This window comes from Bombina bombina, chromosome 4 (assembly GCF_027579735.1).
Source record: "Bombina bombina isolate aBomBom1 chromosome 4, aBomBom1.pri, whole genome shotgun sequence".
NCBI classification, from domain to species: domain Eukaryota; kingdom Metazoa; phylum Chordata; class Amphibia; order Anura; family Bombinatoridae; genus Bombina; species Bombina bombina.
The window spans coordinates 850,763,422-850,779,593 of NC_069502.1; the positions used below are offsets into that span (position 1 = coordinate 850,763,422).

The following is a 16,172-nucleotide window of genomic DNA, read 5'->3' on the forward strand; positions in this document are numbered from 1 at the left end:
GGCCTCAGAAGAATTTTCAGTCTGTGATCTATGTTATTTCAATATATTTAATATATGCTTACTAAGTAATGGAACCTCAATTTTTAAATAAACTTATTTTAACAACTATAAATAGTGTTCAGTATTTCTATCTAAGGTAATCATTATAAATACTACAATAATAATACCAACCAATAGGAAAAAGCTTATTGCCATAATTGTGTGTGTCTAAAAGAGAGATGCATTCAGGAACAGAAAAAAAGATGAAAAGATGGAAAAAAAAAAAAGCTGAGAAGAGAGGGAAAGAAAAAAAAACAGGAGGGGGAATTTAGAGGTGTGAGGAAGCGAAGTCCAGAACGATAGTCCAAGTTACTGACAAACAAGGAAAATACATCAATCTTGATTAGATCTATAAGTGGGGGATCTATAAGGATCCTGCAAGTGTTCTGATGAGAAGTCTTTCTGTATGTCAATTTGAAACGGAATTCCACAATTCCAGCATGTAGTCATGTATTTCAACTCTGCCATCTTGGAGATGGGGAAATTGTTCCAACTGTAAGAGCCATCCTACCTTTGTTTTCCATTCTTCATTGGAAGGGACAATATAAGATCTCCTATAATTTAGCACTGTTTATCATTAAGAAGAACATCATCTTTCTTTCTTTCAAATAGGTGGTGAGAGTCCACAATCCATTACTCATCCCTGCCACTATGAGAGGCAAAGATTCCCAAACCCCAAGAACCCTATAAAACCCCTCCCACCTCACTGGTAAATCAGTCCTGTGTTTGCCACCACTGGAGGAAGGTGAAGAATGAAGACGTGCATTTGATTCTTCAGTGAGAGGGGTTCTAAGACTGAGTTTAGGCCCATTTCCCATCAGAGTGCAGTGTTTGATAGAAGGATTCATTGGGTAGTGACACATTTTTTCACCTCATGGGAATTAGTCACAATCCTTCCACAGGTGTTCGATATCCTCAGCTGCTGTGTTTCAGCACTAGTTTGCCTTTCTAATGGTTTCCTCCAGTAGATGAGTGTCTATTGGTAAGTGCTGTATTTTGTAATGTAGACACTCTATTAGCCAGATTATGATTACATATATATATATATATATATATATACACACATACATATATATATATATATATATATATTATTGTGATACAAAGCAAAAGAGTATCGTAGGCTGATGTAGTAAAAAAACAGTTCTTTGTTCATCCAAATAATGGTAAAAAGACCAAGGAGGTCTACAGCAAACAGGTTACAACACACTCAGCATTGAGCATTAAAATGCTGACATGTTTCGGCCTGGGGCCGTAAACTGTTTTTTACTACATCAGCCTATGATACTCTTTTACTTTGTATCACAATACTTCTATTGATCAGGATTCATTAGGCTGACAGAGCTCCCCAGCTGTTCCTTTGAGTGTGCAAAAGTACCGACTTACAAAGAGCGTGATTGGCTGAGGACGAGACACACCTCCCCATGGAGTCTCCCAGTGTTTTGATCTGAACAAGCTTTGCACGCTGTGTAATCAAGGAGAAGAGGAAGTGAAAAGAAACAATTTACCGTGTTTCCAGGTGTGCGTTGGACAGCACGCTGCATACACGCATCTACCCTCCAGACTCCTAGGCGTTTGAAAGCACAGACACACGGAGAAAGACTTACGAGGAGGCGGTGAGTTGACGCAGCTACTAGCTGCCGAGCGCAGACTGCTCACATTTGAAATTACTCCCGCTCCTATGTGTATGTAATGATATGGTAAAGACGGTTAAGCCAATATTTATATTATCATCTTTCAGGGGTTGAAAAAGTGTCTATTATACATATTGTTTTACGTTGTGCATTGGAGATTACATGCACTAACATTTCTCAAGGAAATGTTTGGTATATTTTTTATATTTCTCAAGGAACAGCCAACAGTGATACTATCACTTATATATATCTTGGTATAGTCCACTAGTGTTTCCTCTCTTTTGTATATGTTTTATATATATATATATATACACACACACATACATATACATACATACATATATATCAATCTCTATATATCTATCTATATATATATCTCTATATCTATCTATCTATCTATCTCTATATATATATATATATATATATATATATATATATATATATATATATATATATACATATATTCATATACATATATACATATATACATACACACACACACACACACACATACACACAGCCATGGCACAAAAATCTATCTAAATACCAGAGCAAGGTTATTATGCAGGGGTTTCTTTTGCTAGTTCTATTTGGACTGTAAATCTTTACAGGTGCAAGTCTCTCAGGTTAGGGGCTCAGAAGGCACAAGGGGTTTGGTTTTCTCAGGAGGTGAGGTTGCAAATAAATGTTCTAAAATGTGCTATTTTCATAGCCCTTCAGTCTTGGACTCTGTTGTAAAGGGTATCTTTTCAGACAGACAGACAATGTCACAGTATGGGCTTTCAGTGTCTCAAATTTTTTCTTGGACAGAAGTTTTTTTTTGTCTGATTTCTGCAGTTCATATTCTAGGAGTAGACAACAGGTTAGCAGATTTTCTCAGTTGTCAGTCTCTGCTTATAGGGGAGTGATATCTTCGTCTGGATGTTTTTAAACAGATATTGGATCTTTGAGGTCTCCCATAGAGCCGACGGTATCCCTGTTGTACAACAAACTTCCCAGATACTATATGGAGGTCCCGGGACCATCAACCAGAGTTTGTGAATGTTCTAGTAGCCCTATGGTGGTTATGGCTAGCCTGTTTTTTGTCCTCTGGTGATTATCAAAATTAGGCAAGAGAGATTAGCAGTAATCCTGATTGCTCTGGCTTTGCAGTTTTCTATGCAGAACTGATTCAGTTGCCCTCCATGTTCACTTCCTCTGTGTACGGACCTTCTGTCTCAAGGTCCATTTTTTCATCAGAATCTCAAATCTCTAAGCTTGATAGCATGGAGATCGAACGATTATTTCTCAGGCAGAGAAGTTTTTTGTTTCTGTTCTCCTCCTTGGAATGAAAGCTCCTCCTTTTTGAGCCTATGCATAAGGTGGTTTTAAAGCCTCTGTCTTGATAGGTTTTTATTTCCTTCGGCTATTTCTTCTGCTAGAAGAGTCTCTGAGTTGTCTGCTCTTTCAGGTGCTCCTCCTTACCTTGTTTTTTGTCTAGATAAGGCAGTTTTGAGAACTTTATTTGTTTTCTCACCTAAAGTTGTGTTTTCGTTTTTTATAATTAAGGAATTTGTTGCTCTTCAGAGAGGCTTCTTAACTTGAATGTTGTAAGAGCCTTGAAATACTATGAAGCTGTTTCTAAGGTTTGCAGGCAAACTTCTAGTTTGTCTGGTTTATTTTCCGGGTTCCAGAAAGTGGTAGAAAGCTTCTGCTGTTTCTTTGCTTCTTGGTTTTAACTTTTTGATCCATAGACATACTTGGAGGTGGGTCAGCTTTCTCTTAGATGGTTTACTGCTCATTCTACCAGATATGTAGTTTTTATAATCTGTTTATTCTTTGGGTTCTTGATTTTGTTTCACTATGAAAAAAGATGTTCTTTTTATCTCACCTTTATTCCTCACCATTCGTGGCTCCACTGCTCCGGTATTATTTTCCAGGCGTAAACATGGTGAACTCTCACCACTTGTATAAATAAAAACATAGCGTATGGTTACCTGATAAAATATTTTTTTTTTCATGGTGGTGAGAGTCCACAAGTCCCCACCCTGTTTATTTGTTGGTATATTTTTGCGTACATCTTTTTTCTCTGCTCCTATTTTTTTGCTCTTATTACTTTTCCAACCTTATTGGCTTGGCTATACTTCAGGCTGATTTACCAGTGAGGTGAGAGGGGTTTCATAGGGCTCCTGGGGTTTGGGAATCTTCACCTCCTTCTACTGGCAGGGAAGAGTAATTCCCATGAGTAACGGGTTGTGGACTCTCACCACCATGAAATAAATTAATTTATCAGGTAAGCAAAAATTATGATTTTTGACTATGTCTTTTAGTTTCAGAAGATCTTGGAATAATTAAGTGATCGGCAGTGGGGAGAAATCCTCAATTTAGAGTCCATTGTTTAGAAACAGGTAGGACTGGCAATATATATTGCCAATATAGGTAGTTAAGGGTGAAAGTGCTGAAGAAATAAAGCATACACATGAATTATCTTGTCCCATTGTGAGAAAAATTCCATCAGTAATCTATAATCTGACTGCTTTAAGTCAGGTTTTTTGAGATGTCCATCCAAAGCGCCCATGTTCATGTTTCACTCTGCCTGTTGGTGTAATGTAATATTTTTTTTACATGTGTCAAGATTCAGTACTCCCAGACCTCCCATCTCTTTAGGGAGATAGAGGGTATATCTACTAAACCAAGGTTTTATATATTTCCAAATACATATCTCAATCATACCCTGTAACTGCACAATCATTTTAATTACTCCTATTCATCCAAGCTCAGAGATAGGTTTATTATTTTATGTAGATAGATCTTGAGTAACATTAATAGTTTATAATTAAATTCTAATAAGGTAGATGGGGAGGGTGTAAGGAATATACCAAAATATTTTTTTTAGGGTTTGTATGGAAAGAGGGTAAATATGTAACACAACCACATTCTGTTTAAACAGTTTAATATCGGGGGGAGTTTTTATGATATCTCCCGGTGTTTCAATTGATTGTGACAGATATGGCTGGTAAAAGGCGTTCTGGCCTGAATGAAGGTATCAGACAAACCTCTGCTAGACAAAATTAGGTGATCAATACCAGTCCAACAAAGATAGAGTCCTGAGATTCTAATGAAAGGGACATTGTGAGAGAAGGTATTTCTGAGAGGAAGCTGCCAATGTGGGAAAAAAAGGACATTTGAATCAAGTCTGAGTGTCAGGTTCTGCAAGGCCATGCTGGAGAAATCAGAATGCTTGATTCTGGCAATCACTCCAGATAACAATGGCAATGGAGGAAAAATGTAGGTAAGTCTGAATGACCAGGAAACCACTAGGATATGTTAGATCTGCTTGAAGATTCTGAGACCTGGCAAAATAGCAGGGTAGCTTGTGATTCAGGCCATGAGGTCTATTTCTGGCAAACTCCAACATCTCATGATCTGGTCAAACACTATTTTGTCTAACTCCTGGAACAGATTCCACTCTACTGGGTGAGGAGGCTGCCTTCCAATTTTTCACTCCTAGAATGTGAATGATGACATTCTGCCCACATGATTATTCGACACACTTCCTTCTCACCAGCCAACTTTGATTTAGATATGATTGATAATTTAAGTATCTGCTGTGTATCTGCCTTTTCTTTCTGAAATTGGATGAAGGATTCCTGACTGTGGCAGGGCCAACACTGTAGAGCCCTGAAGATTGTGTGTTCCAGGATGTTTATTGGTAACCTTGACTCCAGATGAGACCAAACTCCCTGCACTCTCAAAGACCCACAGACAGACCCTCAACCATGCAGGGTGTCATCTGTCATAATAACAGTCCAGACTTGTTGAAGCAAGGAGGCCCCCAGGACAAGCAATTGGTGCACCTGCCAACTTGTCATTGACTGTCTTCTCTCCCAATCTAACAAGACCTTATGAGACAGGTCTTCAATCTCGTTTCCACTGCTAAAGTAGTGACAATTGTAGAGGCCTGCGATGAAACCTGGAAAAGCATTTGAAACAGCCACCATGAGGCCTGCTTAACAGAAGAAAGGGACATATGCTGAAATTTGTTCCTGCATATTTCTATCAGAGACAAGTGTATAAGTAAGTCTATGATCAACCCAAGGAAGGACACATAAATTTGAGGAGTCCAAAAGCTCTTTGGCAGATTTATTTGCAAAACATGAGTTTAAAGCAGTTGAAGGACAGTGTGTGTTTTACAACCTGTTGAAGAGAAGGTGCTTGCACCAGAATGTCATCTAGATAGGGTGATACGAAGATGCATTGCGCCTCTACCTCCGCCACCAACAAGGCCCCAAGAACTTTAGTAAATATGCTGGGGCATGTGGCAAGACCAAAAGGGAACACCACTAACTGGCAATGAATGTTTATTAAGGTAAACCTCAGGAATATAAGGTGTTCCTTATGAATAGGGATATGGAAATAAGCATCTTTTAGGTCAATGGTCAAATAGTCTCCATCTTGAAACTGGGAACTTGGACCAGGCAGTATTACGTTTCCATGTCTTGGATTATCAAAAGGTGCAAAACTGGCCCGAAAGTCTGCTTTTACTTCTACTGACTGTAGCAATGACTGCATCTAGTCCAGGGCCAAACAAAAATCTACACTGAAAACGCTAATAGTCTGCTGTTTGAAAGTATATACAAAGACCAACATTTAAGCAATAAGGCATATCTATATAGAAACTTCAGATGATCCTGGATTTCTTCCAAAGATAATTCACTAGCACAAGGTACACTTAACAGGAAATCTGCCAGCTTAAAAACACCTTTGATGGAAACCTTTAAGTTTCCAGTTCATGGGGTCTTTGAAAGAAGTACTATCCTCAAAAAGAATGATGATTCACCTGGCAAGCGTAAAAATAAAGAGACAAAACCACTTAACTAGGAACTAACAATAGCTCAGTAGCTAGTTCCTTTGGGGGTTAACACCTGGGAGCAGCCTCTTTTAGCCCAATTGTGCCTTTCACAGAGGAGAACTTTGCTCAGTGTTCTCTCTAGAGCCTTTTTAAAGAGCACAACACGTCTTATTTAATTGATCACCCTGCTAAAATTATCATTAAATCAATATATGTTAAAGTATATAACAAATGTGTGCTTTGGGTAGATTAAGCAGCATTATAAATAAGAGAAAATTATAATTTTGCAGAGTATTACACTGCCCCCACCCGGGTGCTACATAATGTCAACTGGTTGGAAAATGTTCTGTGGAAAACACTGCTGCCTGTGCACTGTGTACATATAACTTTTATTTGTGTGTATGTTCTCTACAATTTGTGCAACACCTGCATAAGGATAAGCAGGTTTAAGCTTACACAGGGGACACATGTTCAAAAATAACAATGTGGTTCTTTGAAGAACTTGGTAATAAAACTATTTATTTAGGCACAATTGTTTCAGAATCTTGCAAGTTACTGTGGAGACCTGAGATTCCCAAACTTGAGGCAATATAGATTACCCACTTTCTTAGTCCAGATAGTATATTGATGCAAACATTTTAATCATAAAGAATGGGTAGAATTGGAGTGTGCCTTAGAGGATGTGGTACAACTTGGAGGTTATTGCTGGCTACTACCCTCACAGAGGAAAATAGAAAACGACTATAAAATTATAGACATACAGGTTAAGAACAAATAAATACTTAAATTCCCATACATTTTGACAATTCCTTCCCTATTAACTCCTGTTACATATTATCTCCAGCTGGTTTAAGTTTTAGGATTACAGAATCTGATACAATACTTAATTATTCTGCTATGTAAAATGGAAAATTAAAAAGGTAGGGCTTTTAGAGGTTGGCAGATTCATATTTGTTTACTGTAAAGATACTTCGCAAAGATATGTGGAGCTGTAACCAAACCGAATGGGAGGATCACAAACTGGTAATGTTTGTTGAGAAACGCAAATCTTGAAACAGATTGGATTACTCCCATGTCCTCTAAGCCTTGAACATATTGAACAAAGACAACCGCCTTTACAGGATCCTTTAGAACGTGAGACAGATGAAACCGTTCCCAGGGAGGTCTGGTACGAAAGCCTATGCAATAACCCTGGGATATACTGAGAACCCAGAGAACCTGAACTGATCAAGACCAGGCCTTCTGAAACCGAATCAATCTGCCCCCCCCCCAGAAGATCTTCTGGAAAGGGGGCTGTCCCTTCATGCAGATTAATGATTGGAAGGCTTTTTGGTCTGTTTGTTCTTAGAATAAGAAGATCCTGGCTTCCAGGAAGGCTTGGAGGATTCCGACTTCTGGTTGAAGGGGGACTTATGATCTCTAGGGGAGCGAAAGGAACAATTTGGTTGTATTTTCCCTTAGACTTCTTGTCCTGAGGTAGAAAAACCCTTTTCTCTTGTGACAGTTTTGATAAAAGAATCCAATTATCATCCGCAAAATTCTTAGAGACCATATCCACTGACCAAGATTTAAGCCATAATGCTCCGCTTAATAAAACAGTAATGGACATATTGTTGACATCAATTTTAATGATGTCAAAAACCGCAATACAAATGAAATAATTAGCAATCTTAAGGATTTTAATGCAGTTGTGAAAATCCTCAGAAGATTGGACAGAAACCATCTGAAAAAAAAAACACACCAGAAGGACGCCACAGTTGCCACACAGGTGATCACTACTGTAGGTCTAAGCTGAAGAGCTGAGTGGGAAAATAATTTCCTAAGCAAGGATTCAGATTTACAGTTCATTTTATCCCTAAACAAAGAACTGTCCTTTATAGGAATAGTACTGCATATAGCTAAAATGGAAATAGTTCCATCAACCTTAGGGACTACTTACCAGGCTGATAAATTACTTTCTGAAAGTGGATACATTCTTTTGAACAGTGCATAAGAAATGCCTGATTTCTTCAACTGTTTGGATATATATTCTGTAACCAAGTCAGGTGTTTCAAAGGCCTTAGGCACTTTCAGCAGAGCTTTAAAGACCCGATTCAACTTATTTACAGGGTTGAAATCCCCTGGATTCAGTTCTGATAGTTCTAATGTATTTAAACCCTCCTGAAGCAGTAAGCGGATATGGTACATGGAATCAGACTCTGTCTCAGCTGCTGGTTTAGCTGAGTCAGAGTATTGTAAGGTAGATGGTAACTGAAATGGGGTATAGGACCCTGCCTATTACAACTGGTTAATTTGGTCCACTGGAACAGAATTGCATAATAAACAGGAATAATTGACTGGAGTATGTTCCCTAAGGGTCTCTTTCAATGGGTCAGTGATAATAGATGGGGGTACAGACATGACTCAAAAATGATAAATAAGTAAAACTGAGAGTAAATGGAATAAAGATATTTTCTAGAATTTTAAATAGCAAGTGTATTTACCCAAAATACAATATACACCTCACAACCCCAGTAAGAAAAAACACCAAATGGTTTGCCCTCAGAAAAATGTCACCCACCTACCCCTTCAGCAGCTTATATGAGGGTACTCACCCACATCCTTGGCAAAGAAAGTGATACAACTGGGCTCAGATAGCTTGCAATGCCTGCAGACTACTATCCCTGTGCAAATATAAACCAGTCACTGATCCGGTGAGGGAGAGAGAAAAGGGCACCAAACCCTTCATCCCTCAGACATGCCACACATGTATATTCACCGTTTCCCTGTGTCCCTAACATATCTCACACACATGAACACTCACCCCTGGCCTATGCCCCTCAAACCTGTCACATACATAGTAATTAATTTATTTATTTATTTTTAAAAACGCTTAAACTAATCAAACAAATGTATCAATTGAATGACAATTTTTAAAACTTCCAAATCTACCAAGCTGACAACAGTTATGAAGTCACGGGTAGGAGCAGAGATCAATATTACAGAGTTTTGTGGTTAAGTCAGCAGGTTCATTCTGTTTGCAAAAAAAAGTGTATTTGGTAAATGTTTACCAAAGATTCACACTGTCTGCTGTGTCTGAGCAAATATAACTGTTACTTACATGAGGCAAAATGTCGCCAGCACAGAAACTTCCTTTCACTTAAAGGGACAGTAAAGTAAAAAATAAAGAAACATTACATTTTTTAATTCATGATTCAGATAAATTTACTTCTATTATCTAATTTGCTTCATTCTCTTGGTATCCTTTGTTGAAGAAGTAATGCACTACTGGGAGCTAGCTTAAAGCCAATGACAAAAGGAATATATGTAGCCAACAAATCAGCAGCTAGGTATACTTTTCAACAAAAGATACAAAGTAAAAAATTAGAAATAGAAATAAATTGGAAAGATATTTAAAATTGTATGCTGTATCAAAATCGTGAAGGAAAGAACTTGTGTTTTATGTCTCTATAAACATAGTATACAAATTTAAACTTTCAATTTTACCTCTATTATCTTATTTGGTTCATTCTAAAAGGTATCCTTTGTTAAAAAGACTACTTTGGTAGGCTCGGGAGAAGCAATGCACTACTGGGAGCTAGCTACTGATTGGTGGCTGCACATATATGCCTCATGTCATTGGTTCACATGATGTGTTCAGCTAGCTCTCAGTAGTGCATTGCTGCAGCTTAAACAAAAGGATACCAAGAAAAGTATGCAAATTTGATCAAAGAAGTAAATTAGAAAGTTGTTTAAAATTGTGTGCTCTATCTGAATCATGAAAGAAAAAATGTTGTGTTTCATGTTCCTTTCAAATGCGCTAATCACCTGTAGCCGTATTTATAGGAACTTCATCCTCCTCAGACTTCACGTGATCACACACATACGATTCTCCTCTGTGCTCAACCAATGAGCCATCTGTAGGTGTCACATTCATACGGCCTGTACAGTGAGAATACACGTGTATGTTTATAGTACTCATGGGATGTATCAATATCTCTCTCATTATAAATAAAATCATGTGATGACCCAACCCAGAAATTACTATGGGTACATGAGATAATTATTTAGCAGATTATCACATTTATTATGCACACTTATTTGTGACCCAAGAATCTCAGACACAATATACGTGCACACTCACCTGTAACCTGTATCCCTCAGACTAAACATACATGCACACTCACCTGTAATCCGCATAACTGAGACACAACACACATGCACACTCTCCTGTAACCTGTATCCCTCAGACTAAACATACATGCACACTCACCTGTAATCCGCATAACTCAGACACAATACACGTGCACACACTCTCCTGTAACCTGTATCCCTCAGACTAAACATGCACGCATACTCATCTGTAATCTGCATAACTGAGACACAATATACGTGCACACTCTTCTGTAACCTGTATCCCCCAAACTAAACATACATGCACACTCACCTGTAATCCACATAACTGAGACACAATATACGTGCACACTCTGCTGTAACTTGTATCCCTCAGACTAAACATACATGCACACTCACCTGTAATCCACATAACTGAGACACAATATATGTGCACCCTCTGCTGTAACTTGTATCCCTCAGACTAAACATACATGCACACTCACCTGTAATCTGCATAACTCAGACACAGCACACATGCACACTCTGCTGTAACCTGTATCCCTCAGACTAAACATACATGCACACTCACCTGTAATCTGCATAACTCAGACACAGCACACATGCACACTCTGCTGTAACCTGTATCCCTCAGACTAAACATACATGCACACTCACCTGTAATCCACATAACTGAGACACAATATACGTGCACACTCTGCTGTAACTTGTATCCCTCAGACTAAACATACATGCACACTCACCTGTAATCCACATAACTGAGACACAATATATGTGCACCCTCTGCTGTAACTTGTATCCCTCAGACTAAACATACATGCACACTCACCTGTAATCTGCATAACTCAGACACAGCACACATGCACACTCTGCTGTAACCTGTATCCCTCAGACTAAACATACATGCACACTCACCTGTAATCTGCATAACTGAGACACAACACACGTGCACACTCTCCTGTAACCTGTATCCCTCAGACTAAACATACATGCACACTCACCTGTAATCTGCATAACTGAGACACAATATATGTGCACACTCACCTGTAACCTGTATCCCTCAGACTAAACATACATGCACACTCACCTGTAATCTGCATAACTGAGACACAATATATGTGCACACTCACCTGTAACCTGTATCCCTCAGACTAAATATACATGCACAATCACCTGTAATCTGCATAACTGAGACACAGCACACATGCACACTCTCCTGTAACCTGTATCCCTCAGACTAAACATACATGCCCACTCACCTGTAACCTGTATCCCTCAGACTAAATATACATGCACACTCACCTGTAATCTGCATAACTGAGACACAATATATGTGCACACTCACCTGTAACCTGTATCCCTCAGACTAAATATACATGCACACTCACCTGTAATCTGCATAACTGAGACACAGCACACATGCACACTCTCCTGTAACCTGTATCCCTCAGACTAAACATACATGCACACTCACCTGTAATCTGCATAACTGAGACAGAACACACGTGCACACTCTCCTGTAACCTGTATCCCTCAGATTAAACATACATGCACACTAACCTGTAATCCACTTAACTGAGACACAACACACGTGCACACTCTCCTGTAACCTGTATCCCTCAGACTAAACATACATGCACACTCAACTGCAATCTGCATAACTGAAATACTACACACGTGCACACTCTCCTGTAACCTGTATCCCTCAGACTAAACATACATGCACACTCACCTGTAATCTGCATAACTGAGACACAACACACATGCACACTCTCCTGTAACCTGTATCCCTCAGACTAAACATACATGCACACTCACCTGTAATCCGCATAACTGAGACACAATACACGTGCACACACTCTCCTGTAACCTGTATCCCTCAGACTAAACATGCACGCATACTCATCTGTAATCTGCATAACTGAGACACAATATACGTGCACACTCTTCTGTAACCTGTATCCCCCAAACTAAACATACATGCACACTCACCTGTAATCCACATAACTGAGACACAATATACGTGCACACTCTGCTGTAACTTGTATCCCTCAGACTAAACATACATGCACACTCACCTGTAATCCACATAACTGAGACACAATATATGTGCACACTCTGCTGTAACTTGTATCCCTCAGACTAAACATACATGCACACTCACCTGTAATCTGCATAACTCAGACACAGCACACATGCACACTCTGCTGTAACCTGTATCCCTCAGACTAAACATACATGCACACTCACCTGTAATCCACATAACTGAGACACAATATACGTGCACACTCTGCTGTAACTTGTATCCCTCAGACTAAACATACATGCACACTCACCTGTAATCCACATAACTGAGACACAATATATGTGCACCCTCTGCTGTAACTTGTATCCCTCAGACTAAACATACATGCACACTCACCTGTAATCTGCATAACTCAGACACAGCACACATGCACACTCTGCTGTAACCTGTATCCCTCAGACTAAACATACATGCACACTCACCTGTAATCTGCATAACTGAGACACAACACACGTGCACACTCTCCTGTAACCTGTATCCCTCAGACTAAACATACATGCACACTCACCTGTAATCTGCATAACTGAGACACAATATATGTGCACACTCACCTGTAACCTGTATCCCTCAGACTAAACATACATGCACACTCACCTGTAATCTGCATAACTGAGACACAATATATGTGCACACTCACCTGTAACCTGTATCCCTCAGACTAAATATACATGCACAATCACCTGTAATCTGCATAACTGAGACACAGCACACATGCACACTCTCCTGTAACCTGTATCCCTCAGACTAAACATACATGCACACTCACCTGTAATCTGCATAACTGAGACAGAACACACGTGCACACTCTCCTGTAACCTGTATCCCTCAGACTAAACATACATGCCCACTCACCTGTAACCTGTATCCCTCAGACTAAATATACATGCACACTCACCTGTAATCTGCATAACTGAGACACAGCACACATGCACACTCTCCTGTAACCTGTATCCCTCAGACTAAACATACATGCACACTCACCTGTAATCTGCATAACTGAGACAGAACACACGTGCACACTCTCCTGTAACCTGTATCCCTCAGACTAAACATACATGCCCACTCACCTGTAACCTGTATCCCTCAGACTAAATATACATGCACACTCACCTGTAATCTGCATAACTGAGACACAGCACACATGCACACTCTCCTGTAACCTGTATCCCTCAGACTAAACATACATGCACACTCACCTGTAATCTGCATAACTGAGACAGAACACACGTGCACACTCTCCTGTAACCTGTATCCCTCAGATTAAACATACATGCACACTAACCTGTAATCCACTTAACTGAGACACAACACACGTGCACACTCTCCTGTAACCTGTATCCCTCAGACTAAACATACATGCACACTCAACTGCAATCTGCATAACTGAAATACTACACACGTGCACACTCTCCTGTAACCTGTATCCCTCAGACTAAACATACATGCACACTCACCTGTAATCTGCATAACTGAGACACAACACACATGCACACTCTCCTGTAACCTGTATCCCTCAGACTAAACATACATGCACACTCACCTGTAATCCGCATAACTGAGACACAATACACGTGCACACACTCTCCTGTAACCTGTATCCCTCAGACTAAACATGCACGCATACTCATCTGTAATCTGCATAACTGAGACACAATATACGTGCACACTCTTCTGTAACCTGTATCCCCCAAACTAAACATACATGCACACTCACCTGTAATCTGCATAACTGCGACACAACACACATGCACACTCTCCTGTAAGCCACATGCCTCACACACACACACAACACAACACACATGCACACTCTCCTGTAAACCACATGCCTCACACACACAACACACATGCACACTCTCCTGTAAACCACATGCCTCACACACAATACACATGCACACTCTCCTGTAAACCACATGCCTCACACGCACATAACACACATGCACACTCTCCTGTAAACCACATGCCTCACACACACAACATACATGCACACTCTCCTGTAAACCACATGCTTCACACACACACAACACACATGTACACTCTCCTGTAAACCACATGCCTCACACACAATACACATGCACACTCTCCAGTAAACCACATGCCTCACACATGCACACTCTCCTGTAAACCACATGCCTCACACACACACACAACACACATACACACTCTCCTGTAAACCACATGCCTCACACACAACACACATGCACACTCTCCTGTAAACCACATGCCTCACATACACAACACACACACACACACACACTCTCCTGTAAACCACATGCCTCACACACACAACACACATGAACACTCACCTGTAAATCACATGCCTCACACACAACACACCTGCACACTCACCTGTAAATCACATACCTCACACACAACACACCTGCACACTCACCTGTAAACCACATGCCTCACACACACACACACACAACACACATGCACACTCTCCTGTAAACCACATGCCTCACACACAATACACATGCACACTCTCCAGTAAACCACATGCCTCACACATGCACACTCTCCTGTAAACCACATGCCTCACACAACACACATACACACTCTCCTGTAAACCACATGCCTCACACACAACACACATGCACACTCTCCTGTAAACCACATGCCTCACATACACAACACACACACACACGCACACTATCCTGTAAACCACATGCCTCACATACACAACACACACACACACGCACACTATCCTGTAAACCACATGCCTCACATACACAACACACACACACACACGCACACTATCCTGTAAACCACATGCCTCACATACACAACACACACACACACGCACACTCTCCTGTAAACCACATGCCTCACACACACACAACACACATGAACACTCACCTGTAAATCACATGCCTCACACACAACACACCTGCACACTCACCTGTAAATCACATACCTCACACACAACACACCTGCACACTCACCTGTAAATCACATGCCTCACACACACAACACACATGCACACTCACCTGGGCTGATATTGTCACTGGTTTCCTCATCCAGGGCTCCTAGCTGACGACTCACAAACAGATCTTCTGTTATCTCCACTTTTACTATATCAGCGTTATCTTCATCTGTATAAATATATAAAACTTTACATAAAACAGTTTGTGTATTTCCCAGACAGAAAATAGCACTAAAAATCACACTGATACTTACCCTCAATTCTTATACTTTTAAGTTTAAGGCCTTTATTCTGTGCTATACCCCACTATATATCAGTATAAAAATAGACCATCAACTAAACAAGGGTTAAACTCATTTTGTTACCTGCGCTTATAAAGCAGACAGTAAAACTACAAGGAGTAAGTAACTGTGTGCACAGCCCCGGCAGACTCTCACATATTACTACTCACCGGCAGGGAGGGAGAGCAGTAAGTAACTGTGTGCACAGCCCCGGCAGACTCTCACATATTACTACTCACCGGCAGGGAGGGAGAGCAGTAAGTAA

At 40.1% G+C, this 16,172-nt stretch overlaps 1 protein-coding gene across 1 annotated transcript in view; it reads right to left on the minus strand.

The window, feature by feature from the left end:
• LOC128657284 (gastrula zinc finger protein XlCGF26.1-like) overlaps positions 1–16,172 on the minus strand; it is a 103,233-nt gene that overhangs the window by 57,133 nt on the left and 29,928 nt on the right. The window contains exons 6-7 of the mRNA XM_053711565.1: positions 15,691–15,795; positions 10,312–10,425 (exon numbers count right to left, since the gene is read on the minus strand). Of these exons, the coding sequence (XP_053567540.1) occupies positions 10,312–10,425; positions 15,691–15,795 (219 nt within the window). The remainder of the gene's footprint in view (positions 1–10,311; positions 10,426–15,690; positions 15,796–16,172) is intronic.